Source organism: Ranitomeya imitator, chromosome 10 (genome assembly GCF_032444005.1).
Source record: "Ranitomeya imitator isolate aRanImi1 chromosome 10, aRanImi1.pri, whole genome shotgun sequence".
Classification (NCBI taxonomy): domain Eukaryota; kingdom Metazoa; phylum Chordata; class Amphibia; order Anura; family Dendrobatidae; genus Ranitomeya; species Ranitomeya imitator.
This window is the reverse complement of record NC_091291.1, coordinates 142,329,793-142,356,288: the sequence shown is the minus strand read 5'-3', so window position 1 is coordinate 142,356,288 and position 26,496 is coordinate 142,329,793. Positions and strand designations below refer to the sequence as shown.

The 26,496-nt window shown below is 46.5% G+C and overlaps 2 protein-coding genes across 2 annotated transcripts in view; one reads left to right on the top strand and one right to left on the bottom strand.

The window, feature by feature from the left end:
* HEPACAM (hepatic and glial cell adhesion molecule) overlaps positions 1 to 8,213 on the bottom strand; it is a 45,544-nt gene extending 37,331 nt beyond the window's left edge. Inside the window, exon 1 of the mRNA XM_069742818.1 lies at positions 7,812 to 8,213. Within this exon, the coding sequence (XP_069598919.1) occupies positions 7,812 to 7,932 (121 nt within the window). The 5' untranslated portion in view covers positions 7,933 to 8,213. The remainder of the gene's footprint in view (positions 1 to 7,811) is intronic.
* Positions 8,214 to 12,253: 4,040 nt separating this feature from the next.
* The window catches only part of CCDC15 (coiled-coil domain containing 15), a 33,277-nt gene continuing 19,034 nt past the window's right edge, over positions 12,254 to 26,496 (top strand). Inside the window, exons 1-6 of the mRNA XM_069742817.1 lie at positions 12,254 to 12,491; positions 18,171 to 18,320; positions 19,146 to 19,355; positions 20,920 to 21,030; positions 23,063 to 23,221; positions 23,865 to 23,984. Coding sequence (XP_069598918.1) covers positions 12,297 to 12,491; positions 18,171 to 18,320; positions 19,146 to 19,355; positions 20,920 to 21,030; positions 23,063 to 23,221; positions 23,865 to 23,984 — 945 coding nt within the window. The 5' untranslated portion in view covers positions 12,254 to 12,296. The remainder of the gene's footprint in view (positions 12,492 to 18,170; positions 18,321 to 19,145; positions 19,356 to 20,919; positions 21,031 to 23,062; positions 23,222 to 23,864; positions 23,985 to 26,496) is intronic.

The window sequence follows — 26,496 nt, the reverse complement described above, 5'->3', positions numbered from 1 at the left end:
CTGTTACCCTCGGGAAAATACAAAACTGGGGGCTAAAAAATAATTTTTGTGGGAAAAAATTTTTGTTTTATTTTTACGGCTCTCCATTATAAACCTCTGTGAAGCCCTTGGTGGGTCAAAGCGCTCACCACACATCTAGATAAGTTCCTTAGGGGGTCTACTTTCCAAAATGGTGTCACTTGTGAGTGGTTTCTACTATTTAGGTACATTAGGGGCTCTGCAAACGCAACATGGCGTCTCATCTCAATTCCTGTTAATTTTGCATTGAAAAGTCAAACGGCGCTCCTTCCTTTCCGAGCTCTCCCATCCGCCCAAACAGTGGTTTACCCCCACATATGGGGTATCAGCGCACTCAGGACAAATTGTACAACAACTATTGGGGTCCAATTTCTTCTCTTACCCTTGGAAAAATAAAAAATTGGGGGCGAAAAGATAATTTTTGTGAAAAAATATGATTTTTTTATTTTTACGGTTCTGCATTATAAACTTCTGTGAAGCACTGGGTGGGTCAAAGTGCTCACCACACCTCTAGATAAGTTCCTTAGGGGGTCTACTTTCCAAAATGGTGTCACTTGTGGGGGGTTTCAATGTTTAGGCACATCAGTGGCTTTCCAAACGCAACATGGCATCCCATCTCAATTCCTGTCAATTTTGCATTGAAAAGTCAAACGGCGCTCCTTCCCTTCCGAGCTCTCCCATCCGCCCAAACAGTGGTTTACCCCCACATATGGGATATCAGCTTACTCAGGACAAATTGTACAACAACTATTGGGGTCCAATTTCTTCTCTTACCCTTGGAAAAATAAAAAATTGGGGGCGAAAAGATAATTTGTGTGAAAAAATATGATTTTTTATTTTTACGGTTCTACATTATAAACTTCTGTGAAGCACTTGGTGGGTGAAAGAGCTCACCACACCTCTATATAAGTTCCTTAGGGGGTCTACTTTCCAAAATGGTGTCACTTGTGGGGGGTTTCAATGTTTAGGCACATCAGGGGCTCTCCAAACGAAACATGGTGTCCCATCTCAATTCCTGTCAATTTTGCATTGAAAAGTCAAATGGCGCTCCTTCGCTTCCGAGCTGTGCCATGCGCCCAAACAGTGGTTTACCCCCACATGTGGGGTATTGGCGTACTCAGGACAAATTGTACAACAATGATTGCAGTCCATTTTCTCCTGTTACCCTTGGTAAAATAAAACAAATTGGAGCTGAATTAAATTTTTTGTGAAAAAAAGTTAAATGTTCATTTTTATTTAAACATTCAAAAAATTCCTGTGAAGCACCAGAAGGGTTAATAAACTTCTTGAATGTGGTTTTAAGCACCTTGAGGGGTGTAGTTTTTAGAATGGTGTCACACTTGGGTATTTTCTATCATATAGACCCCTCAAAATGACTTCAAATGAGATGTGGTCCCTAAAAAAAAATGGTGTTGTAGAAATGAGAAATTGCTGGTCAAATTTTCACCCTTATAACTCCCTAAGAAAAAAAAATTTTGGTTCCAAAATTGTGCTGATGTAAAGTAGACATGTGGGAAATGTTACTTATTAAGTATTTTGTGTGACATATATCTGTGATTTAATTGCATAAAAATTCAAAGTTGGAAAATTGCGAAATTTTCATAATTTTCGCCAAATTTCCGTTTTTTTCACAAATAAACGCAGGTACTATCAAAGAATTTTTACCATTGTCATGAAGTACAATATGTCACGAGAAAACAATGTCAGATTCACTGGGATCCGTTGAAGCGTTCCAGAGTTATAACCTCATAAAGGGACAGTGGTCAGAATTGTAAAAATTGGCCCGGTCATTAACGTGCAAACCACCCTTGGGGGTAAAGGGGTTAAATTACCGGCTTTTCTGCCGTCTAGCGCTGAATTATATATATATATATATATATATATATATATATATATATATACACCTATACTATGTGTACACATTTATTCTAGCTATTCTATTCTGTCAGTGTGATTTTACTGTACACCGCGCAGAATTGCCGGCTTTTCTATAGAACACCGCTGAGTATTTCTCGCAAGTCACACTGCTGGTCCGTGTGTAATCCATAATTTTCTCGCCCCATAGACTTTCATTGGCGGATTTTTTGCGCAATACGCTGACAAACGCAGCATGCTGCGATTTTCTATGCCCGTAACATACCGTATATTACGAATGCGTAATATACGGCAGATAGGAGCTGCCCCATAGAGAATCATTGGGCCGTGTGCAATGCGTATTTTCTGCGCTCATACGTCCGTAAAACTCGCTAGTGTGACGCCGGCCTAACAGTGATATCTACAGTGCCCCATAATAACAGTGATATCCACAGTGCCCCCATAATAACAGTGATATCCACAGTGTCCCATAATAACAGTGATACCCACAGTGCCCCATAATAACAGTGATATCCACAGTGTCCCCATAATAACAGTGATATCCACAGTGCCCCCATAATAACAGTGATATCCACAGTGTCCCCATAATAACAGTGATATCCACAGTGTCCCCATAATAACAGTGATATCCACAGTGTCCCCATAATAACAGTGATATCCACAGTGTCCCCATAATAACAGTGATATCCACAGTGCCCCCCAGTGGCGTAGGAAGGGGGGTGCGGGGGGGGCGGTCCGCCCCGGGCGGCACAATGCGGGGGGCGGCCGGCGCTGCAGAAGAAAAAAAAAAAAAAAAAAAAAGACGCCCCTTTAAATCTTCGGGCGGCGCCATCCGCCGCCACGACCAGGGCCAGCTCCCCCCACCACCGGACCCCGCCCCCCGCTCTATACTCACCTCTCCTGGTTCCTGCGGCGCCGGCAGCTGCAGCCTCCTCTGACTCTGCGACGTCTCAGAGCAGAGGGCGCGATGACGTCACTACTGTGCGCGCCGCTCTGCCTCTCTGTCCTGAGCGTCGCAGAGCCGGAGAGACGCTGACTGCACCGGACCTGCGCTAGGAACGGGAGAGGTGAGGATTTTACTTTTTTTTTTTTTTCTTTATGTCTCACTGTCTGGGGCTGGGGCAATGCTGGAGACCATGGGGCAGAATGCTGGACACACTGGGGCAATACATGAGACCATGGGGCAGATTGCTGGACACACTGGGGCAATACATGAGACCATGGGGCAGATTGCTGGACACACTGGGGCAATACAGGAGACTATGGGGCAGATTGCTGGACACACTGGGGCAATACTGGAGACCATGGGGCAGATTGCTGGACACACTGGGGCAATACAGGAGACCATGTGGCAGAATGCTGGACACACTGGGGCAATACAGGAGACCATGGGGCAGATTGCTGGACACACTGGGGCAATACTGGAGACCATGGGGCAGAATGCTGGACACACTGGGGCAATACAGGAGACCATGTGGCAGAATGCTGGACACACTGGGGCAATACAGGAGACCATGGGGCAGATTGCTGGACACACTGGGGCAATACAGGAGACCATGTGGCAGAATGCTGGACACACTGGGGCAATACAGGAGACCATGGGGCAGATTGCTGGACACACTGGGGCAATACTGGAGACCATGGGGCAGATTGCTGGACACACTGGGGCAATACTGGAGACCATGGGGCAGAATGCTGGACACACTGGGGAAATACTGGAGACCATGGGGCAGAATGCTGGACACACTGGGGCAATACAGGAGACTATGGGGCAGATTGCTGGACACACTGAATACTGGAGACCATGGGGCAGATTTCAGGACACATTGAGGCAATGCTGGAGACCCTGGGCAGACTTCTGGACATACTGGGGCAATACTGGAGACCATGGGGCAGATTGCTGGACACACCGGGGCAATACTGGAGACCATGGGGCAGAATGCTGGACACACTGGGGCAATACAGGAGACCATGGGGCAGATTGCTGGATACACCGGGGCAATACTGGAGACCATGGGGCAGAATGCTGGACACACTGGGGCAATACAGGAGACCATGGGGCAGATTGCTGGACACACTGGGGCAATACTGGAGACCCTGGGGCAGATTTCTGGACACATTGAGGCAATGCTGGAGACCCTGGGGCAGACTTCTGGACACACTGGGGCAATGCTGGACACTGGGGCAGATTGCTGGACACACTGGGGGTAATATGCTGGACACACTGGGGCAATGCTGGACACTGGGGGTAATATGCTGGACACACTGGGGCAGACTGCTGGACACACTGGGGAAAGGCTGGACACTGGGGCAGATTGCTGGACACACTGGGGGCAGTGCTGGACATACTGGGGCAGATTGCTGGACACACTGGGGGTAATATGCTGGACACACTGGGGCAGATTGCTGGACAACATGGGGGTAATATGCTGGACACACTGGGGGCAGGACTTGAGGCATGGGCAGAATGTAGATACGGGGCATGATTGGAGACACGGGGCAGGATTGGATCATGGGGCAGGACGGATACGATGGAGGCTGGTGGGGCAGGATGGGGAGATCATATGGGGTAGAATGGATACTCATGAGGGCAGGATGCGAGAACATATGGCTGGAGCCAGGAATGAGAAACGGGGCCAGGGTGGGCAATATTATTACCATAGGGGCTAATTAAGGGATATTATTACTGCAGTGATGTATTTATTTTATTTTTTGAGTGTACTGTTTTAAATGGGGGGGCGGTCCTGTTACTGTGCAGAGTGACACTATATCACCTTTTTTTCTTCATGTGGTGTAATGTAGAAGTTGTGAAAAATTAAGTAATGTGTTCTGCAAGCGGAGCTCGAGATAACTGTGTTATTTCCTGCAGAAACGAGTCCTGGCTGGAAGGAATGATGGCGGTCTGTGCTGGATGAAAGATGAAGGACTTCACCTAGAGACGTCACTGGTGAGTCAGTGTTACCTATACACTGACACTATACACTGTATACTATATAGAGGTCCTGTGTATAATGTCACCAGTGATCTCTGTATTACCTCTACACAGACACTGCATTCTAAGTACAGATCTCCTGTGAATACTGGCACTTATGGTGATAGTATTGTGTTTTTTTTTTTTTATTACTGATCAGTATTGTAGTATTCAGTCACTATGTGGTGGTAATATGTGGTCTGGAAATGGTGCGGTGGTATTTGTCCCTTGTATGTAGTATTATTCGGTCACTATGTGGCCTGGTCATGGTGTGGTGGTATTAAGTCACAGGTGTGGCATGTGGGGGTGACACCATTAGGCCCAGTTTAAGTTCTACAAAACAGGAAAACCGTTTTTGGTAACCTTTGTGTGTATTGAGCCGGGGGGGGGGGGGGGGCGCCAAACTCGGGAACAGCCCCGGGCGGCAAAAGCTCTAGCTACGCCTCTGGTGCCCCCATAATAACAGTGATATCCACAGTGTCCCCATAATAACAGTGATATCCACAGTGTCCCCATAATAACAGTGATATCCACAGTGCCCCCATAATAACGGTGATATCCACAGTGCCCCATAATAACAGTGATATCCACAGTGCCCCCATAATAACAGTGATATCCACAGTGCCCCATAATAACAGTGATATCTACAGTGTCCCATAATAACGGTGATATCCACAGTGTCCCCATAATAACAGTGATATCCACAATGCCCCCATAATAACAGTGATATCCACAGTGCCCCATAATAACAGCGATATCCACAGTGCCCCCATAATAACAGCGATATCCACAGTGCCCCCATAATAACAGTGATATCCACAGTGCCCCATAATAACGGTGATATCCACAGTGTCCCCATAATAACGGTGATATCCATAGTGTCCCCATAATAACGGTGATATCCACAGTGTCCCCATAATAACGGTGATATCCACAGTGTCCCCATAATAACGGTGATACCCACAGTGCCCCATAATAACGGTGATACCCACAGTGTCCCCATAATAACAGTGATATCCACAGTGTCCCCATAATAACAGTGATATCCACAGTGTCCCCATAATAACAGTGATATCCACAGTGTCCCCATAATAACAGTGATACCCACAGTGCCCCATAATAACAGTGATATCCACAGTGTCCCCATAATAACGGTGATATCCACAGTGCCCCATAATAACGGAGATATCCACAGTGTCCCCATAATAACAGTGATATCCACAGTGTCCCCATAATAACAGTGATATCCACAGTGTCCCCATAATAACAGTGATATCCACAGTGTCCCCATAATAACAGTGATATCCACAGTGTCCCCATAATAACAGTGATATCCACAGTGCCCCCATAATAACGGTGATATCCACAGTGCCCCATAATAACAGTGATATCCACAGTGCCCCCATAATAACAGTGATATCCACAGTGCCCCATAATAACAGTGATATCCACAGTGTCCCATAATAACGGTGATATCCACAGTGTCCCCATAATAACGGTGATATCCACAGTGCCCCATAATAACAGTGATATCCACAGTGCCCCCATAATAACAGCGATATCCACAGTGCCCCCATAATAACAGTGATATCCACATTACCCCATAATAACAGTGATATCTACAGTGTCCCATAATAACGGTGATATCTACAGTGTCCCCATAATAACAGTGATATCCACAGTGCCCCCATAATAACAGTGATATCCACAGTGCCCCCATAATAACAGTGATATCCACATTACCCCATAATAACAGTGATATCCACAGTGCCCCATAATAACGGTGATATCTACAGTGTCCCATAATAACGGTGATATCCACAGTGTCCCCATAATAACGGTGATATCCATAGTGTCCCCATAATAACGGTGATATCCATAGTGTCCCCATAATAACAGTGATATCCACAGTGTCCCCATAATAACGGTGATACCCACAGTGCCCCATAATAACAGTGATACCCACAGTGTCCCCATAATAACAGTGATATCCACAGTGTCCCCATAATAACAGTGATACCCACAGTGCCCCCATAATAACAGTGATATCCACAGTGCCCCCATAATAACAGTGATATCCACAGTGCCCCATAATAACAGTGATATCCACACTGTCCCCATAATAACAGTGATACCCACAGTGCCCCCATAATAACAGTGATATCCACAGTGCCCCCATAATAACAGTGATATCCACAGTGCCCCATAATAACAGTGATATCCACAGTGTCCCCATAATAACGGTGATACCCACAGTGCCCCCCATAATAACAGCGATATCCACAGTGTCCCCATAATAACAGTGATATCCACAGTGTCCCCATAATAACAGTGATATCCACAGTGTCCCCATAATAACAGTGATATCCACAGTGTCCCCATAATAACAGTGATATCCACAGTGCCCCCATAATAACAGTGATACCCACAGTGTCCCCATAATAACGGTGATATCCACAGTGCCCCATAATAACAGTGATATCCACAGTGCCCCCATAATAACAGTGATATCCACAGTGCCATCATTGGGGGGATCACTGGGTGCACTGAGGGTTAATCACTAACAGTCTCTGATTGTAATAAAGTGCATATGGGATGAGCAGCTTCTCGCTGTCAGGAGACCACCTTGCTATGGCGCACACGGGGTAGTGGGGGCTGGGGATACATTTGGTATATGAGCCAGCTGCAGCACCTGTCACCTGCACTGATACACTGTAGCAAGCGATCAGATGTGTAGGAAAGTTATCAAAATATGTGCAAAAAGTAAAGCAGTTTCCCATAGATGCATGAAGATAAATGCCGCCAAGCAAAACCGCTGCATGTGAACCCCCCACGCCTGGTATGTATGTATGAGGGGTACACAGAAAAAGTGACATCATTAATATCCACTATAGCAGGGGAGAGCCTGGACAGAAGAGCTTACACCCCCGCAGCCCCCCAGCCTCACCTGTATGGACGGCCAGCAGCCACAGCAGGTGAAGGAGAGATGGGCAGCCGAGGGCCCGCAGGTCGCCCGCTCGCTCTGGCTTCATCTTGGTGAAGCTGGGTGCCCCAGCAGTGATTTGCATGTCTTCTCCACGCTGGGCACGTCTTGTAGTGCTGCTCAGTGGCTTGTGCCAGCGTCTCCTGAATAGAGGCAGCTCTGTCCTTTGTTCTCACTTCCCAACAACCACTTTCACGCCAAGTCCTTTCTAAAATAACGTCTCCCTTTAAATATCCTCATTACCCCCCAAAAAGGCAAAATGAACAACAGAGAAGACGCAGAGACTGCACCAATCCTCAGAAAATGAGAGGTCTTCATAAACTGGATGAAGAAGGGTCTGGATATTGTGGATGGGAAGTGGTGGGCGCGGGGTGAAAGGGGCTGTCAGGGGGATGCGTTACTCACAGATTATTGCACGGTACATTTCTCTTGCTGGGTGGGATTATCTGGGGAAGGAAACAAAATTAAAGAGACTTTTCTCAAAGACATTGGCAATTTCTTTGTGGCAGTGTCTAGTGAAGATGGAACAGTCGCCCGGCGATCACGGCGTCCCAAGCGCTCTTTATACAGCGACCATGAGAAATGCCCACCGGCCCACCAAAGCCAGGCTGCCCCCAAAGTGACTGGCAGCTCGGGCCTTCTTACCAGGGGTGTAACTACAACAGGTGCAGGGGTTGCAATCGCACCCGGGCCTTGGAGCCTAGGGGGCCCTAAAGGTCCCTTTGGCCTATAGAAAAAGACTATTGCTATTAAAGATTTAAACTATTTGGGGGCCCCATTGGAGCTTTCGCATTGGGGCCCACCCATGAGTTTCAAGTTACGCCACTGCTTCTTACTGTGCCACTGGGGGTCTCTAAATAAGGGCTACTCCCTGCACCGCCTGTTTGCCACACCCGTCCGTCAGGATCCGTCCACATGGGTGGGACACAGCGGATTTTCTGGGCAGAGACTTACAATAGCAGTATTTTAGATAACATTTTATTCACAAGCTACAAATAAAATCCTCAACGTAAATTGCACAATCTTTTTCTGCGGATTTCATATTTTCTGACACAAAGAGTGAAATTTGGGGTAATTCCACAGCATTTCTGGAGGCAGAAGCCACACGAGTTTGTGCTTTTGTCAGTGTGGATTGTACTTTGTGTCATGTGGACGAAGCCCAATAATGCCCCGCTGCCAACTCTACCAACACACAGAGGGGATCCTAGCACGTTATTTAAGATGTATTTTCCCATAGAAGCATTTTCTGATTATTTTGGATAGAATCACATCATCTTCTGTTGAAGTACAATTTCTCCTGATATCGTAAAATTGACTAAGAGGAATATTTATTTTCCACTATTGGAAATGTTCACTATATAAGTCCAAATGTCCATTTCCATCTACAGACGTAAGATGTGTTTTGGACATTGCTGCCTTATTAGCATGGAATAACTCCAAATCAAGAAATGTAATTCTTTCATCAGAAATATATGTAGTAAAGATATCCCCCTCTGATTTGACAATATTTAATACGGTTGCAGTAATATTCAGATGTGATAGGTGATAGGCACTCGAATCGCCCCATGAAGAGATTAGCAGAACTTGGGGCGAGCAGAGACCCCATCGCTGTACCATGTCGCTGCAGGTTTAAATTTCCCTGCAAGGAGAATGGTGTTATATATATATAAACTCGAGACCATTAAATAGAAACCATTTCTGTGCATAATTAATATTACAGTCCGTTGTCAGGTAGTGATCTACAGCTTGGAGACCCAATTCATGGTTGATATTAGAATGTAAGGGCCAATACATCTAATGTCATGAACATAAAAGGATCCTCCCACATGATCTCTCTAGTCTTCTTAATTCATTACTTAATTAGCACGTGGTATGGGAGGTCCACCACAGATTTTGCCCTGAGACTCAAAGCCACCACTACAGGTATGAATAGGGGACCCCCAGTGCAGCAGAACATGAACCAGGGATGGACTCACTACACAACAGTCCACATTTTAAATCCTTGGAACCGGAATGCAAAGGAGATGGGATGTAACAAACGCTCGGCTGAATGTGCCCATTTTTGGGTGCTCCTGAAGCCCCCTGGGGACAAGGCTTCTGTCCTGGACAGTGTGGATGCACCGCTGATGGATATTCATGAATCACTGGGGGACTTTACATCACCAGGAAAAACAAACACAAAAGTCACAAGTGGCCCCAAACAAGCAATGTCCGTCACCAGTGATTGATGTCTGGGAAACACTCACAGAACGCTGAGAACAGAGAAGACGGGAGATCGATGGCAGCACTGGATCCTGTCCCAGAACCAGCGCACAATGTACCCCCAGGAGCAGGACACCCCCTGGTGTGGCTGACTGTACCCATCACACTCAGACTTAACCCTTACATGCTTCAATTCCTGAAACACTCTGTGCCACAGGTTCCACAACATACCACTTAGATACACAAATCAGCTGTATCACACAATGGGATTAGATACACAGCCCAGCAGGCAGTATCACACAGGATAAGATTAGATACAACGCTCAGCAGTCAGTATCGCACAGGACAGTATCACACAGGAGAGGATTAGATATGTGGCTCAGCAGTATCACACAGGAGAGGATTAGATACAAAGCCCAGCAGTCAGTATCACACAGGATAGGATTAGATACAGCTCAGCAGACAGTATCACACAGGATAGGATTAGATACATGGCTCAGCAGACAGTATCACACAGGATAGGATGAGATACATGGCTCAGCAGACTGTATCACACAGGAGAGGATTAGATACACAGCTCAGCAGTAGTATCACACAGGATAGGATTAGATACAGCTCAGCATACAGTATCACACAGGAGAGGATTAGATACACGGCTCAGCAGACAGTATCACACAGGAGAGGATTAGATACACGGCTCAGCAGACAGGATCTCACAGGATAGGATTAGATACACGGCTCAGCAGACAGTATCACACAGGATAGGATTAGATACACGGCTCAGCAGACAGTATCACACAGGAGAGGATTAGATACACGGCTCAGCAGACAGTATCACACAGGAGAGGATTAGATACACGGCTCAGCATACAGTATCACACAGGATAGGATTAGATACACGGCTCAGCAGACAGTATCACACAGGAGAGGATGAGATACACGGCTGAGCAGTCAGTATCACACAGGATAGGATTAGATACACGGCTCAGCAGTCAGTATCACACAGGATAGGATTAGATACACGGCTCAGCAGACAGTATCACACAGGAGAGGATTAGATACACAGCTCAGCAGACAGTATCACACAGGAGAGGATTAGATACACGGCTCAGCAGTCAGTATCACACAGGAGAGGATTAGATACACGGCTCAGCAGACAGTATCACACAGGAGAGGATTAGATACACGGCTCAGCAGTCAGTATCACACAGGAGAGGATTAGATACATGGCTCAGCAGTCAGTATCACACAGGAGAGGATTAGATACACGGCTCAGCAGTCAGTATCACACAGGATAGGATTAGATACACGGCTCAGCAGTCAGTATCACACAGGAGAGGATTAGATACACGGCTCAGCAGACAGTATCACACAGGAGAGGATTAGATACATGGCTCAGCAGTCAGTATCACACAGGAGAGGATTAGATACACGGCTCAGCAGTCAGTATCACACAGGATAGGATTAGATACACGGCTCAGCAGTCAGTATCACACAGGATAGGATTAGATACACGGCTCAGCAGTCAGTATCACACAGGATAGGATTAGATACACGGCTCAGCAGTCAGTATCACACAGGAGAGGATTAGATACACGGCTCAGCAGACAGTATCACACAGGAGAGGATTAGATACATGGCTCAGCAGTCAGTATCACACAGGAGAGGATTAGATACACGGCTCAGCAGTCAGTATCACACAGGATAGGATTAGATACACGGCTCAGCAGTCAGTATCACACAGGATAGGATTAGATACACGGCTCAGCAGTCAGTATCACACAGGATAGGATTAGATACACGGCTCAGCAGACCGTATCACACAGGAGAGGATTAGATACACGGCTCAGCAGACAGTATCACACAGGAGAGGATTAGATACACAGCTCAGCAGACAGTATCACACAGGGTAGGATTAGATACACGGCTCAGCAGACAGTATCACACAGGAGAGGATTAGATACACGGCTCAGCAGTCAGTATCACACAGGAGAGGATTAGATACACGGCTCAGCAGACAGGATCTCACAGGATAGGATTAGATACACGGCTCAGCAGACAGTATGTCACGCTGCACTCTGATACCATGAGGGGTTCTACTAACCAATCAGAGCGCGCGGTACATATTTCACCTGACTACACAGATGAGCGGACTTATACTATTGGTCAGACTTTCTGTCATTCACAGTTTCCTCAGTTCCGGAAGTTGAAGCGGTTGTCATGGAGATTCTAGACGCGGCAGTTTGAATGTCGGTGCGGACAGAGATGGCGCCGCCCGTGCAGTGTCCGGTGAGGAGGAGGGAAGAACCGGAGCGCGGCCTGTCGAGGCCCAGCAGGATGGTGGTGAACCAGGCGGTGCTGGCGGAGCGGAACCCAGGGAGAGTGGCGGCTGTCGGGGCCTGGATAGAGCCGGGAGACCGTGGAGCTGCGGACCGCGTAAGAGTGAGTGCGGGAGGCGGCGGGATGTGGGGCCGGCGGCAGTGTACCGGGGCCGGCAAGAGGCCGCACCAGAGGAGGGACCGGGGCAGAGAGGGAATATACACACCGCTGCGGTACTGCACGGAAATCCTGCCAGAAACCGCTGACAGGACCGTGTGTGAAATCCTGTCAGAAACCGCTAACGGGACCGTGCGTAAAATCCTGTCAGAAACCGCTAACGGGACCGTGCGTAAAATCCTGTCAGAAACCGCTCACAGGGCCGTGCGTAAAATCCTGTCAGAAAACACTAACAGGACCGTGGTGTAAGGGCCGTGTGTTCGTAAGGGCCGTGTGTAAAATCCTGTCAGAAACCGCTAACGGGACCGTGCGTAAAATCCTGTCAGAAACCGCTAACGGGACCGTGCGTAAAATCCTGTCAGAAACCGCTAACGGGACCGTGCGTAAAATCCTGTCAGAAACCGCTAACGGGACCGTGCGTAAAATCCTGTCAGAAACCGCTAACAGGACCGTGCGTAAAATCCTGTCAGAAAACGCTCACAGGGCCGTGTGTAAAATCCTGTCAGAAAACACTAACAGGACCGTGCGTAAAATCCTGTCAGAAAACACTAACAGGACCGTGCGTAAAATCCTGTCAGAAACCGCTAACAGGACCGTGCGTAAAATCCTGTCAGAAAACGCTCACAGGGCCGTGTGTAAAATCCTGTCAGAAAACACTCACAGGACCGTGCGTAAAATCCTGTCAGAAACCGCTCACAGGACCGTGCGTGAAATCCTGTCAGAAAACACTAACAGGATCGTGCGTGAAATCCTGTCAGAAAACACTAACAGGATCGTGCGTAAAATCCTGTCAGAAAACGCTCACAGGGCCGTGTGTAAAATCCTGTCAGAAACCGCTAACGGGACCGTGCGTAAAATCCTGCCAGAAACCGCTAACGGGACCGTGCGTAAAATCCTGCCAGAAAACACTCACAGGACCGTGCGTAAAATCCTGTCAGAAACCGCTCACAGGACCGTGCGTGAAATCCTGTCAGAAAACACTAACAGGATCGTGCGTAAAATCCTGTCAGAAAACGCTCACAGGGCCGTGTGTAAAATCCTGTCAGAAACCGCTAACGGGACCGTGCGTAAAATCCTGCCAGAAACCGCTAACGGGACCGTGCGTAAAATCCTGCCAGAAACCGCTAACGGGACCGTGCGTAAAATCCTGCCAGAAACCGCTAACGGGACCGTGCGTAAAATCCTGCCAGAAACCGCTAACGGGACCGTGCGTAAAATCCTGCCAGAAACCGCTAACGGGACCGTGCGTAAAATCCTGCCAGAAACCGCTAACGGGACCGTGCGTGAAATCCTGCCAGAAACCGCTAACGGGACCGTGCGTGAAATCCTGCCAGAAACCGCTAACGGGACCGTGCGTGAAATCCTGCCAGAAACCGCTAACGGGACCGTGCGTGAAATCCTGCCAGAAACCGCTAACGGGACCGTGCGTGAAATCCTGCCAGAAACCGCTAACGGGACCGTGCGTAAAATCCTGCCAGAAACCGCTAATGGGACCGTGGTGTAAGTGCCGTGTGTGAAATCTTGTCAGAAACCGCTAACGTGACCGTGCGTAAAATCCTGTCAAACCGCTAACATGACTTTGTATCCTTACACACGGTCCAGTTAGCGTTTCTGACAGGATTTTACGTGTTGAGGCTTTTGAGCACGAGGCTGAAGTTGGTTCCTTATTCTTCTGCTTCTAGGCCGGGTTCACATTAGCGTTTGAGTCCGCAGCCTGGTGTGTTCGGCGGACATGTCAAAACGACGCGTGCAGACGCATCCGCATACAACGCATGTCCCTGCGTACACAATGTTAAAGATAGGGACGTAGGCGGAGCGTAAGGAAAGAAGTCCACAGCACCGCTGCAGACTCAAACGCTAATGTGAACTTGGCCTTATTCGGCAATATTTTCCTTTCTGTTTCTTATACGATTAACAACAAAAAATCGTCATCACAGTAATCACACACTACAGCGAGGAGCCTGATGGGAATACATGTAAAAACAGCTACAAAAATTACATATACGCTGCCTATTAAACTGGCACAAAAATGGGCATCGAAGTGGGCACCGAACGGCGTTAATGAAAGGGTTAAATGACTTTGGGCCAGTGATCTCGCACATCTATTACATGCATAGCGATGCCTCGCATCATGCCCAGGTTCTTCCAGCCTGGCCCAAATGGGTTCTGGGCATCAGAACTGGCATCCGAGTGGGCAAACAGCCGATTTTCACAAATTTGATTAAGTATAACCCCTTAAAAACATCACTTATTAAAATCTGTAAAAATCTGGCTGATTACCCACTTTGATGCCAATTCTGATGCCCTGAATCCATTTGGGCCAGGCTGGAAGAACCTGTGTTTGATGCGGGGATCAGTATCTGTGTATTTTTAGAGTGAGATCAGTGGTCCAAAGTCATTTAACCTCTTAAAAACATGAGTTATTTATTCAAATATATGAAAATCGGCTGTTTACCCACTTTGATGTCATTTCTGATGTTCAGGACCCATTTGGGCCAGGCTGGAGGGACCTGAATTTGATGTGGGGCTCCCTGTTCTATATGTCTGCAGTGTGATGTCAGTGCCCCAAAGTCATTTAACCCTTTCATTAATGACCTTCGGTGCCCACTTCGATGTCCATTTAAGAGACAGTTTTATCATTTTTGTAGCTGTTTGTAAATGTATTCACATCAGGCTCCTCGCTGCATTGTATGTTATTATTGTGATGATTATTTTTTGTTGTTAAACCTATAAAAAACAGAAAAGAAAAAAAAATTGCCGAATAAGATGCTGACCAATAAGAAACCAACTTCTTTTAAAAGTTGTTTTTAAGCACTTCAGGTTTTCAAAATCACCAAAGTGGTTAAAAGAAGATCTGAGTGGACCAAGAGGTAGGTCAGGCCATGTGATGGGTGGTGCCTAGGGGGCAGTCAGGCCAGGAGATGGGTGGTGCCTAGGGGGCAGTCAGGCCCGGAGATGGGTGGTGCCTAGAGGGCAGTCAGGCCAGGAGATGGGTGGCACCTAGGGGGGCAGTCAGGCCAGGAGATGGGTGGCGCCTAGGGGGCAGTCAGGCCAGGAGATGGGTGGTGCCTAGGGGGCAGTCAGGCCAGGAGATGGGTGGTGCCTCGGGGGCACTCAGGCCCAGGGTGCATGTGGGCCTTGGGTGTGGGTAGGCTTATAGATGGGCGGGGCCTAGGGTGTTTGTAGTGCTATAGATGGGCGGGGCCTATGGGGCGGGGCTGTGTAGAGATGGGCAGGTAGGACCAGAGATGGGTAGGACCTAGGTGGCGGTCAGACCTGGAGTTGGTTTTTCGTGGGCCCTTGGCACCCCAATCTGACTCTTAGATGACCAGATGTTTCTCTAACGATTTTGTCATCGTTTTTCTTTATTCAATCGCCATCCCTTTCGTCATCATTCAGAGGAGTGAAAAAAAAACAGTAAAAAAAAAATAGTCTCAAAAACCATGAGAAAACTCTCTAAACAAAGCATCGGGCCTAAACTATTAGAAAAACACTCAGGAAACGAGCAGAAAAAAAAAAGACACAGGTTAAAATGGCTGGAGTTTCCCGAGCCTATTCGTGGTGTGCAGAAACCTCCACAGCCCGGGACGAGGACGCCCAACAGTTCATAATCAGGGGGCGGAATGAGGAAGACGCGTCAGGGAGTTTTGTTTTTTGTTTTTTTCCTTTGCAGCAGTGTTTCCTGCGGTTATGGCCGGTGCCAGGTTATTTGGCTGTGAGTGATGTTTTTTTAAGCATTTTTGGAGCGTTTCGTTCTGGTGCTTTCCTGAGAATTTTTTTAATTTAACAATGAAAAAACCATGAGCGGTATTTTGGCTTGTATTGGAAGGTTTAGAGTGTTTACAGAGCAGAAACCCAGAGGCTTGTTCACACCTTGAGTATTTGCAGCTTTTTTTTATTTTTTGTGCACAATAGAAAGCTTAGCGTTTTACCATCCCAGCATAATGAATGCAATTTCCAAAATCTCATGCACACACTGCATATATCTATTTTTTTTTGTAAACCATCAATACAGTTTTCTAATCTACCAATTGTTTCACCCCTTTTCACTTATTCAACTAAAATGTTCATTGATGTACGCAAACAGCTGTTTCCTGCCAACGCCTGCATTTTGCCTGCAGGAAAAAAAGCTGCAAAAATGCGCTGGGCAATTCTTTTCCGCATTAAAAGCGCACAGTTCAGTAGCGTCAGTCGCGCAACGTGTGGGAGATTAAATGAAATCGCTTGCACTTTACGAGGACAGAAAACAGAGGATTTTCTGCACGAAAAAGATGAACACAGCCTGAGGGAGTTACAGGGGGTCTGTCCCCCAGTTTTTGCTCCTGTACTTAGGATTTCCCTCCGGATCTGACAGTATAAATGTAGTCTTGGAGTCTCGGATAGTGATCCAGTTTATAGTACCTTTCGCTTGGTGCTGTATCATCACCAGTGCAACTGTATCATCCTACTTGCATGAAGGATTAATCACACAAAGAAACCTTCATAGGAGACCTAGTGCCGACCATCACTGTGAACATAGCAGCGACCAGACACTCGGGCATCAGCTGATCGCACCATCGGTGACACATCTTTTCGCATGTATGGGATGTGCTGCTGATATTCGCACGCTGTGCACATATAACCTCAGTATATACAGTCTGCACATTCCTTAAAGGGGTTGTCCATTCTCAGATTAAAAGGCTGCGGTCACTATATGCGGCTGCAGACTGACAACTGGTTGCAATGTGCACACTGTTGCTATTGCGCTGTACTGAGGGCTTCTTGGGATCCGTGGTGTTCCCGGCAGTCCTGTGGATAGGGTATCACTTCCAAACTTGGTTCAACCCCTCCATATATTTATTACTCTGAAATTGATCCAGTTAGAAAAAGGACTTTGAACTTTTACTAAATTCCTGGCCTGATGTCACAGATTGTACTGCTCTTGATCTATGGAAGTACGTGACATCAGTGAGGGTCGGAATCAATCTTATATGGCCACTGTATGTAATGAACGGCAGCGATTTCTATTAGTCTGGGGGGGGGGCTATACTTATTTTATGGGGTACTAGAACTTATAAAACATTAGATGTTATAGTTAGGAGGTTTATCAGCAGGGTGCGCTGAGCCTCTGACCATCGCTCTAAGGAAGCGCTGAGCTCATCCACCAGCAGAGCGGCAGCATAGAGCGGCTTCAGGTTTTACAACTGCTTTTGCACCTTCCTTTGATGCTGGGCATCTCGGGGTCCGGACCCTCAAAGCAGAACTACTGAACAGGCAGAATGACATCTATTACCCTTGAATGGAGAAATGAAACCAAATGTGATTTGCCATGTTGACACCAATGGAGTCCAAGAGTTTCTTCTACTCCAGAGCTTCATTCACAATTCTGCTGGTTGCTATTAGAAGCAGTCAGCGAACTGTGCTGTAATGCAGAAGGTCAGGTCACATCCTAGACATGACTGAATGGACACTGAGACACGTTATAGAAGGCGCTGCATCGGGGCAGGGACAGAATAAGCAGGAATGGCTGGGGGAGTTCAGCTCTGAAGCTGCTGACTCTGTAGTTCCAGGTACAGTCACTAGATGGCAGAGATACCAGTGTTTTCCTCATGGGGCCCGCCTAACCTCTTGTTTCTCTTGGTTCAGGTCCCTGCTCAGCAAATTGAAGACCAGCTGATCCAGTACCAGAGGGAGAAGGAGCAGAGACTGATTCGCTTTCAATGGGAGGTGAAGCAAAGGGTTAATCAGCATGCCAAACAGTGCAAGCAGCATCAGCTCCAGAAATCCTACGATGCGGTACGAGTCCCCCTACCGCAGGTCCTCACCTGCCCCCATGTATGTGCGTGCAGGCAGGAGAGGAAAACACGCAAAGTCCTATGTTTCTCCAGAGCAACAGACTGATCTTATGTGTTTAATAACCACGGTGACCTTGCATCCATTGTGTCGTAATGTCACAAGACCTTGTGTTAGATGAAAGAGTAGCTGTCATCTCATCCATGCTGTACGAGCCACGGGCAGTAGGAATCGGACATTTAATAGTGAATGTTTTAGTCTGGAATGCTGCGGTCTCTCAGAGAAAACATGGTTTGACATGCCGGCCGTGGACTGTGTGTCATGGCTGACCAGTCCGAAGCTGACCAGCAGCAGCGCATGTCACTCCCTTATAGACACAGACAGAGACATGCCAGTCTTGTTAAATTAGCTGGGGCGAAGCATTAGCTACCTGCCTCAGACACACAGTCCGAAACGCGTAGTCCATGACCGACTCTTTATAGTGTGTTTTCCGTGAATCGTAGCAGCGATCCCAAGTAAAATATACAAAGCTGCAATAACGCAGCCAATGTCTGATTCTTGCTGCCCGTGGATCAGGCACCGTGCATAGAAAAACAGGGGCTTCATTAGATCTAAACATGACTGTACCGTGGGGTCTTAAGAGGTGAGATTTTGAGAACTCAATGGGGTGCAGTCGTCATTCTCTGTGCTTGGCATGTTCACCTGTCAGGTCACACCTACAGATTATAAGACTAAAGGATTGATGAGACAGGCTCGGCTTGCATCGCAGCCTCTCTACGGATTTCATACACTAATTTATTATGTTCCGGCCTTTCTTCTGTCCTGCAGATCACAAGGGAGGGAATCATCGTCACACAGTCCTCAGATGCCGCCATGCATTTTACCCCAAAAAGAAACACTTGCACTTACCGCAATACAGAAGTCGCCATCTGCAGCCCCAGCAAGCGCTGGGTGTCCGCTAAGAGGATCAGCGATGACTCTGAGGATGATCTGAAGGAGCGGGATGGAAATAAGTTATTCTCGGAGCATGCTAAAGCAGTAAGTATCTCCTGATGGTTCTCTGCATCTGCGGTAAGCAACTCACTGTGTTACTGTTTTTTTTCTGGTGTCCACAAAATACAATTCAGCAGCCCCTCCGCAGATTCCTGTACCCCCACCAGTGGCTCGTGATATGTCAGAAGAGATGTCGGGGTGCGCTGTCACTTTAAGGTTTGGGTGAAATTGCTGCTTAATAACAATAATTATTATTATTATTATTCCAGCAATTACATCAAAGCTGACCTCTCAGTTTACACTGTTGTATAAACTATGATGAGGGCGATTACTACAAATATGACTCATCCATAACATGAAGGGGGAAAGGGAACCGCGGCGATTGGGGCTGAGTGATCACACAGTACCTAATCTTCAAAGATGGGTATCGGGGCTTGTCAATCATTCCCTGCTTTAAAAAATCTCTGCTAGATGTCAAAAATTGGAAACATCCTTGGTCATATCAGCAGGTTGTAATACTGTCCTCTGAGTTAATAAATCATCATGTCCTCCGGGCTAATGGCTGTTACCTACACTGATACATTGTAGTAAACATCCAGCTGTTACAGCTACTTCTTTCAATGCTGAGTTATACTTATGTTATGTTTTTGATGGGCCAAAGAATGTAAGCCCCTGCCAGACAAGTCTGGCCCCCAACGGTAATACAAGCTGAGAAGAGAAGGATTGGGTATGCTGCAATCCAACATGCCTGACCCTTCCTTTACATGACTGCTCCAGTTGCTGGAGTGTCAGGACTTCCATTCTCCTCATAGACTGTCATTCCTACCTGTAATCAACGTTTCATTGTATATATCCTATGGACAGCCCTGATTAATAATACCGCCATAAAGGTTTTCTCTTGTGGCCCATCCTATGTTCTCATGTGTTCGGTGTAATGCTCAGTACGGAGACTGTCTGACAGTGATGTATTATGTAATGAAACGTTTCTTCCGTACACTTCACATCAGTGATCGGACCGTGGATTTGGCTGGATGCCCACCCACACTTGTGCCAAGGTCTTACCCCATTGTGGTGTATGGTCCTCGGTATAGGGTGTGGGCACAGTACAGTCAGAAACCAGAATCATGGAAGGATACCGTCCCGACCAGGGCTTCTGGGGAAGTTGTTCAGTATTTCTACACTTGGACATCAGTAAAATGTTCCATTAACCACCATTCCTATACACCCATATTATTGGAAACCGCACAATATATAGCCATAGACTTTAGATGAAATTTGGCTCCGCCACCTGCCTTCTGCAGGATTGTTCATCTAATGTATTCTGGCTCTCCATGACCTAGGATGTTAATGGTGTTGGGAGGAAGCATTGGGCATATTGGATTTCAGCATGCCTGATCCTTTCTTACCGCCGGAGATCAGCTGCTGCCAGTGGGGGCCATCTGGGATTAGTTGCTAAGGACTGATGTCTGACAACGTCATAGAAAACCTGTAACCAGACTGTCAAACAGGATCCAGATGTTAATCTTAAAACACATCGTGGGCTGCGGTATTAATATGATTTTACTGATTAGTGTAAGTCACTATTAACCTCATCTGTGTTTCACAACAGCTCAAAAATACCATGCGACAGGTGCGCGGCAGGTTGGCTGCACTGAAGACGGTGGAGGCCGAGGAGTTAACGCTGCCTGGTGGCCTCTGGAAGGTTTCCCCCACCAGAGATGTGAGTCCTCGCTATTCAGTTATGGCCGATTGCTTTATACCATTCAAAGGGCGAGATAATTACAAGTTGCAAACTGCTACTTGGAAGAACAACAAGACCAAAATTTATGATTGATGCCATTGCATCCGGATTGTAAATCTTTATTCTAGTAATCGGTTTCGCAACATAAAATATTGGCTTTTCAACCTGCAATAAAACATGGAGGAGAATATTGCAAAATCGATGACTTTCCTTGGAAATGGTGAAGAAAAAATGAAAAAACAAAACGATTTTTGGTAGTTGAATAAACATATATATACCCTATACCCATACAGTCATGGCTGAAAATGTTGGCACCCTTAAAATTGTTACAAAAAATAGAGTATTTCTCCCAGAAAATTATTGCAATTGAACTTTTACTCCCTGCGTGTGTATTGGAACAACACAAAAAAAAAAAAACAGAAAAAAAGTCAAAATTTTCAAAATTGTGGGTTAACAACTTTGTTCAAGCATGTGATGCTTGTTCAGACTCACCTGTGGCAAGTAACAGGTGTGGGCAATATGAAAATCACACATGAAACCAGATGAAAAGGGGAGAAGTTGACTCAACCTTTACATTGTGTTTTTACATTGTGTTTCCGTATATGCCACGCTAAGCATGGAGTACAGAAAGAGAACTGTTTGAGGACTTGAGAACAAAAATTGGTGAATAATATCAACACTCTCAAGGTTACAAGTCCATGTCCAGAGTTCTTGGCATTCCTTTGTCCACGGTGCGCAACATAATCAAGAAGTTTACAAGCCATGGCACAGTAGCAGAGAAAAATTGGTGTAAAGTTGCAACGCAGTATAGTCCGGATGGTGGATAAGCCCCAGTCAAGGTCTGAAGAAATTCAAGCCATCCTGCAGGCTCAGGGTGCATCAATGTCAGAGAAAACTATCCGTCCACATGTGAATGAAGCGCTGTGGCAGGAGACCCAGGAGGACCCCACTGCTGACACAGAGAGGAAAAAAAGCTAGACTGCAGTGTGCAAACATGTACATGAGTAAGCCAAAGTCCTTCTGAGAAAGCGTTTTGAGGACAGATGAGACCAAAATATGGCTTTTTTTGTAAAGCACATCAGTCTACTGTTTACTGGAAATAGAATGAGCCCTACAAAGAAAAGAACACAGTACCTGCAGTCAGATATGGTGGAGGTTCACAGAAGTTTTGTGGTTGCTTTGCAGCCTCTGGCACTGGGGGCCTTGACTGTGTGCCAAGCATCATGACATCTGAAGATCAGATTTTGAGTGGCAATGTAGTGCCCAGTGTAAAAAAGCTGGGTTTGCGTCATAGGTCTTCCAGCAGGACAAACATAGTTCAAGGATCCCACAGAAATGGATGGAAACAGTGCTGTAGAGTTCTGAGGTGGCAGCAATGAGTCCTGGTCTAAATCCCAGTGATCACCTGTGGCAATATCTTAAAATTGCTGTTGGGGGAAGGCGCCTTCACATATGAGAGAGCGGGAGCAGCTTGTAAGAATAGTCGTCCAACATTCCAGCTGAGAGGTGTAAGGAGCTTGTGGATGCTTATAGGACGTGATTAATTGCAATTATTTGTTCCAAAGGGTGCAACCAAATATTAAGTTGCGTGCCAACAATTTTGTCCAGCCCATTTTGGGGGTTTTGTGTGAAATTATGTCCAATTTTCCTCTGTTGTCTTGTCAAATACACACAGAGCAAACAAACATGTGCAATTGCAAATATTTTCTGGGAGCGATACTTAACTTTCTGGAACAATTTCATGGGTGGCAACACTTTCTGCCATGATTGTATATTGATATACTCGATCTACAACACATGGCAGCTCTGGATGCACCATTGAAATCAATGTTGTCTTTTTTGTCTATGCTCAGTGCAGTTATTGCTCTTCTCAGGAGGAGCCAATGATGTGACAATCACGCCAGGACGTAACTTAAATTGACACTGCTAATTTTTGGATCAGATTAGTGTCCTAGTCTGGCGGTAATCTGCCGTGCACAGAGATATTAAACAGTTCCTTGTGTTTCCCCAGAATCCAGTGTCCCGGAGATCACCAGTGTTAAGCAGCAGTATTGCCGAGGAGGACGAGATCTCTCTGCGGGGATATCATGACCTTCCGGTGGAGCTGCTTCCTCATGAATCACAGAGGCATCTTTTGGAGAAAGAAAATGCCATACCATCTGTAAAATCTGTGAGTCCACAGTCCGGGCACATGTCAGCACTGGAGTTTATATATGACCCTCTGTTTCCATATAAAATGTCATACGCATCTCTTACTTTATGAGAGACCTGATATAGGTGCATTCACTCATGGTGAGCTGCTCTGACCTCTTGTAATTCTTTCTTGGTTGCTGTTGTGATTTATTGGAAACACGCAGCAATCCCTGAAAACTGCACAGTGTGGAAGGGATCACTACAAGATTGTAGCAGCAGGTGAAGTCCCACATAATGGTGCATGTGGCCACATCCAGTCTAATGTACTTGTTCCACCAGACGAACAAGAATGTATATTAAGAATGATTTATCCTATTCATTAGGATCCAGTGTTTTGTACTGATGGACTTTAATGGAAAAATATATAATTTTTCCAATGTGGAAGTGTGCAGGAACAGCTTTTCTTCATACTGTTGTAAACAGGACCAACCCATGCTTTGCTCCGTGTATCACCAGCAGAGCGAACTGTCGATTTTCCTACCTTTTTTTTTTTTTTTTTTTACTTGCAATCCAATATGCATGTTATAGTATATTATCTTCATAAACGACTCCTCCGCTAAGTCTGGGAAATCTTGCATGTTCTCTGTGCTGAAGTATTTTCCTTGAATTCTTTGTCTCAGGTGTGTAATCGCTTAATGAAGGAGGCTTACCGCGCTGGGCCGGCGCCAGCATATAACACAGATTACCGTGCGGCTCTCGTACTTCGCCCAGGCGTTGATGAAGAGGAAGAACGAAAACAAGTGGGTGAAAGAACTAATGAGCAATAAATTATTTATGTATTTAATGCATTATTTTTCCAGTGATCTCATTACTTTATACTTGGGGTTGAATTTTGGCCACGGGACAGATCCAGAGGTCCTCTAAGGTCCTCAGTTTTGCTCATTGTGCATGTTTTAGGAATTCTGCACATAGGGAGAGACTTGGAAGTTATTGCGCCCGGACTCTAGGACTAATCATCCAAGATCCATGGTCCCATGCCGACTTTTCAAAGTATGTTTTCTCTAAAATGCCGCAGCTTGTAAAACCTGTACGGCTGCAATAGCTCACCTGGTTTCTTGATTCAAGCAGCTTGAATCTCCTGTCAAGTTCCCTCTATTATTGTTGGCAGTCCCAAAGGTTGAACACCCACTGATCCACAAGTTTCCACCTATCCTGCCAAAATTGAAGAGGTCCCAAAAGTATGCCTTCCCGCCATTACTATTCAGTGAGCAGCGCCAGCATGCATCACCTCTCCTTTTGATCATTGCTGTAAGTGCCCCCTCCAGCTTTGCCTGTGCAGGGCGCAGCAGATGAGACAAGTTTGTCATTGGCGGCTCTGCATAGACAGCAACCAAAATGACACATTAGCGGTATAATTAAGTGAGCTTTATCCTCTTGGTCTTTGCCTATGTATCATGCAGCTGCTGATGACAAACTCCTCTCTCTGTCCATTGCTGCGCTCTGCATCAGTAGCCACCAAAATCACATAAGCAGCCAATGAATGAAGACGTACATAATGCGGTGCCCTCTTCATTCTTTACAGGAGATGTTTTTATGTTTTTACACTTTTTCTGGGACTTGGGTTAGGAGTAAGTGTTAAAAAAATAGTTCCACAAAGAAAAAGTAATAAAACATAATATTTAAACCGTTCCCGACATGCGATGTGTATATATAAGGCATGATGATCACTCGGGCTCACGCTGAGCGCTGCCACGATCAAATGCAAATTTCAGCGCTATATGAGAGCGGACACCCTGCAGCAACGCCCACGATCGATGCTACCTCCGATCATGGGCGTTAGACTCTTCTGATGCCGTTGTCAATAGTGACAGCGACATTGCAGAGCGAGGGAGCTGTTTCTTTGCTTCCATCGGCACAACACGATTGAGATCGTGTTGTGTCGATGGTCTCCATGGTGACCCCAGGCCAAAAGATGGCCACGGGGTCACCCAGGGATGATGGCCTGTCAGTTCATGCTCTGTTCAGGAGCTGACATGCCTACTCCCTGCATATGAGACTTTATCTAATGCTCTGTGTCACAGGGTCCTACTCCAGGATTGAACAATCAACAGAGCGAGAGATGAGTGAACAGTCCCAAGAACCTTTATTACATGCAAACCGAAAAGTCCATAAAACAGTCCACCACACACAGGATAAAATAGTCCAGGAACACGGCTAAGCAGGAGATGAGTCACAATCCTCCGCTTAGAGATCGATATGGCTCGAGATACTTCTCCGTATAGGCTCCTCCAGCAGCATTTCCAGGGCAATCCAGGTTTCTCCAAGTCTCTGGGGTACTTGCCATAGCCTTAGCATCCCACACATGATCTTACTTGTCTCCTCAAAAGGATAGAAATTTCCTCTTTATACCCACATTTGTGTTTCAGGTCATTCTCCACAGGTCAAGGGGGAAGTGGCAGGGGCTCATCTCACATTGTTTGAGGATTTAATTAATATAGTTTGTCCTCTTCTCCTCAGGTCAGCAAGCCACAGGGAACCACACAATGGTCAACCAACACATTATCAGATGTCTGGATAATTAACACTGAATGCTGTGTGGTCACATTAGAGGAGATACAGAGCAACAAGACAACACTACTAAAATCAGTAAAAATATGAACATAGACAGAATGATGCCCCACATACCTTATCACACCCTGCAATGCAGAAGCCTAGCAGAGTATTAGATTAGCGATCTTTCAGTGTAAGGGTACCGTCACACTGAAACGACGCTGCAGCGATACGACAACGATGTCGATCGCTGCAGCGTCGCTGTTTGGTCGCTGGAGAGCTGTCACACAGACAGCTCTCCAGCAACCAACGATCCCGAAGTCCCCGGGTAACCAGGGTAAACATCGGGTTACTAAGCGCAGGGCCGCGCTTAGTAACCCGATGTTTACCCTGGTTACCAGCGTAAACGTAAAAAAAAAAAAACATTACATACTTACATTCCGTGTCTGTCCTCCGGCGCTGTGCTTTCCTCTGCACTGTCCGCGCCGGTCAGCCAGAAAGCAGAGCGGGGACAGACAGCTGAAGGTAAGTCTGTAGTGTTTGTTTTTTTTACGTTTACGCTGGTAACCAGGGTAAACATCGGGTTACTAAGCGCGGCCCTGCGCTTATTAACCCGATGTTTACCCTGGTTACCAGTGAAGAAATCGCTGAATCGGCGTCACACACGCCGATTCAGCGATGTCAGCGGGAGATCCAGCGACGAAATAAAGTTTCAGACGATCTGCTACGACGTACGATTTTCAGCGGGGTCCCTGATCGCAG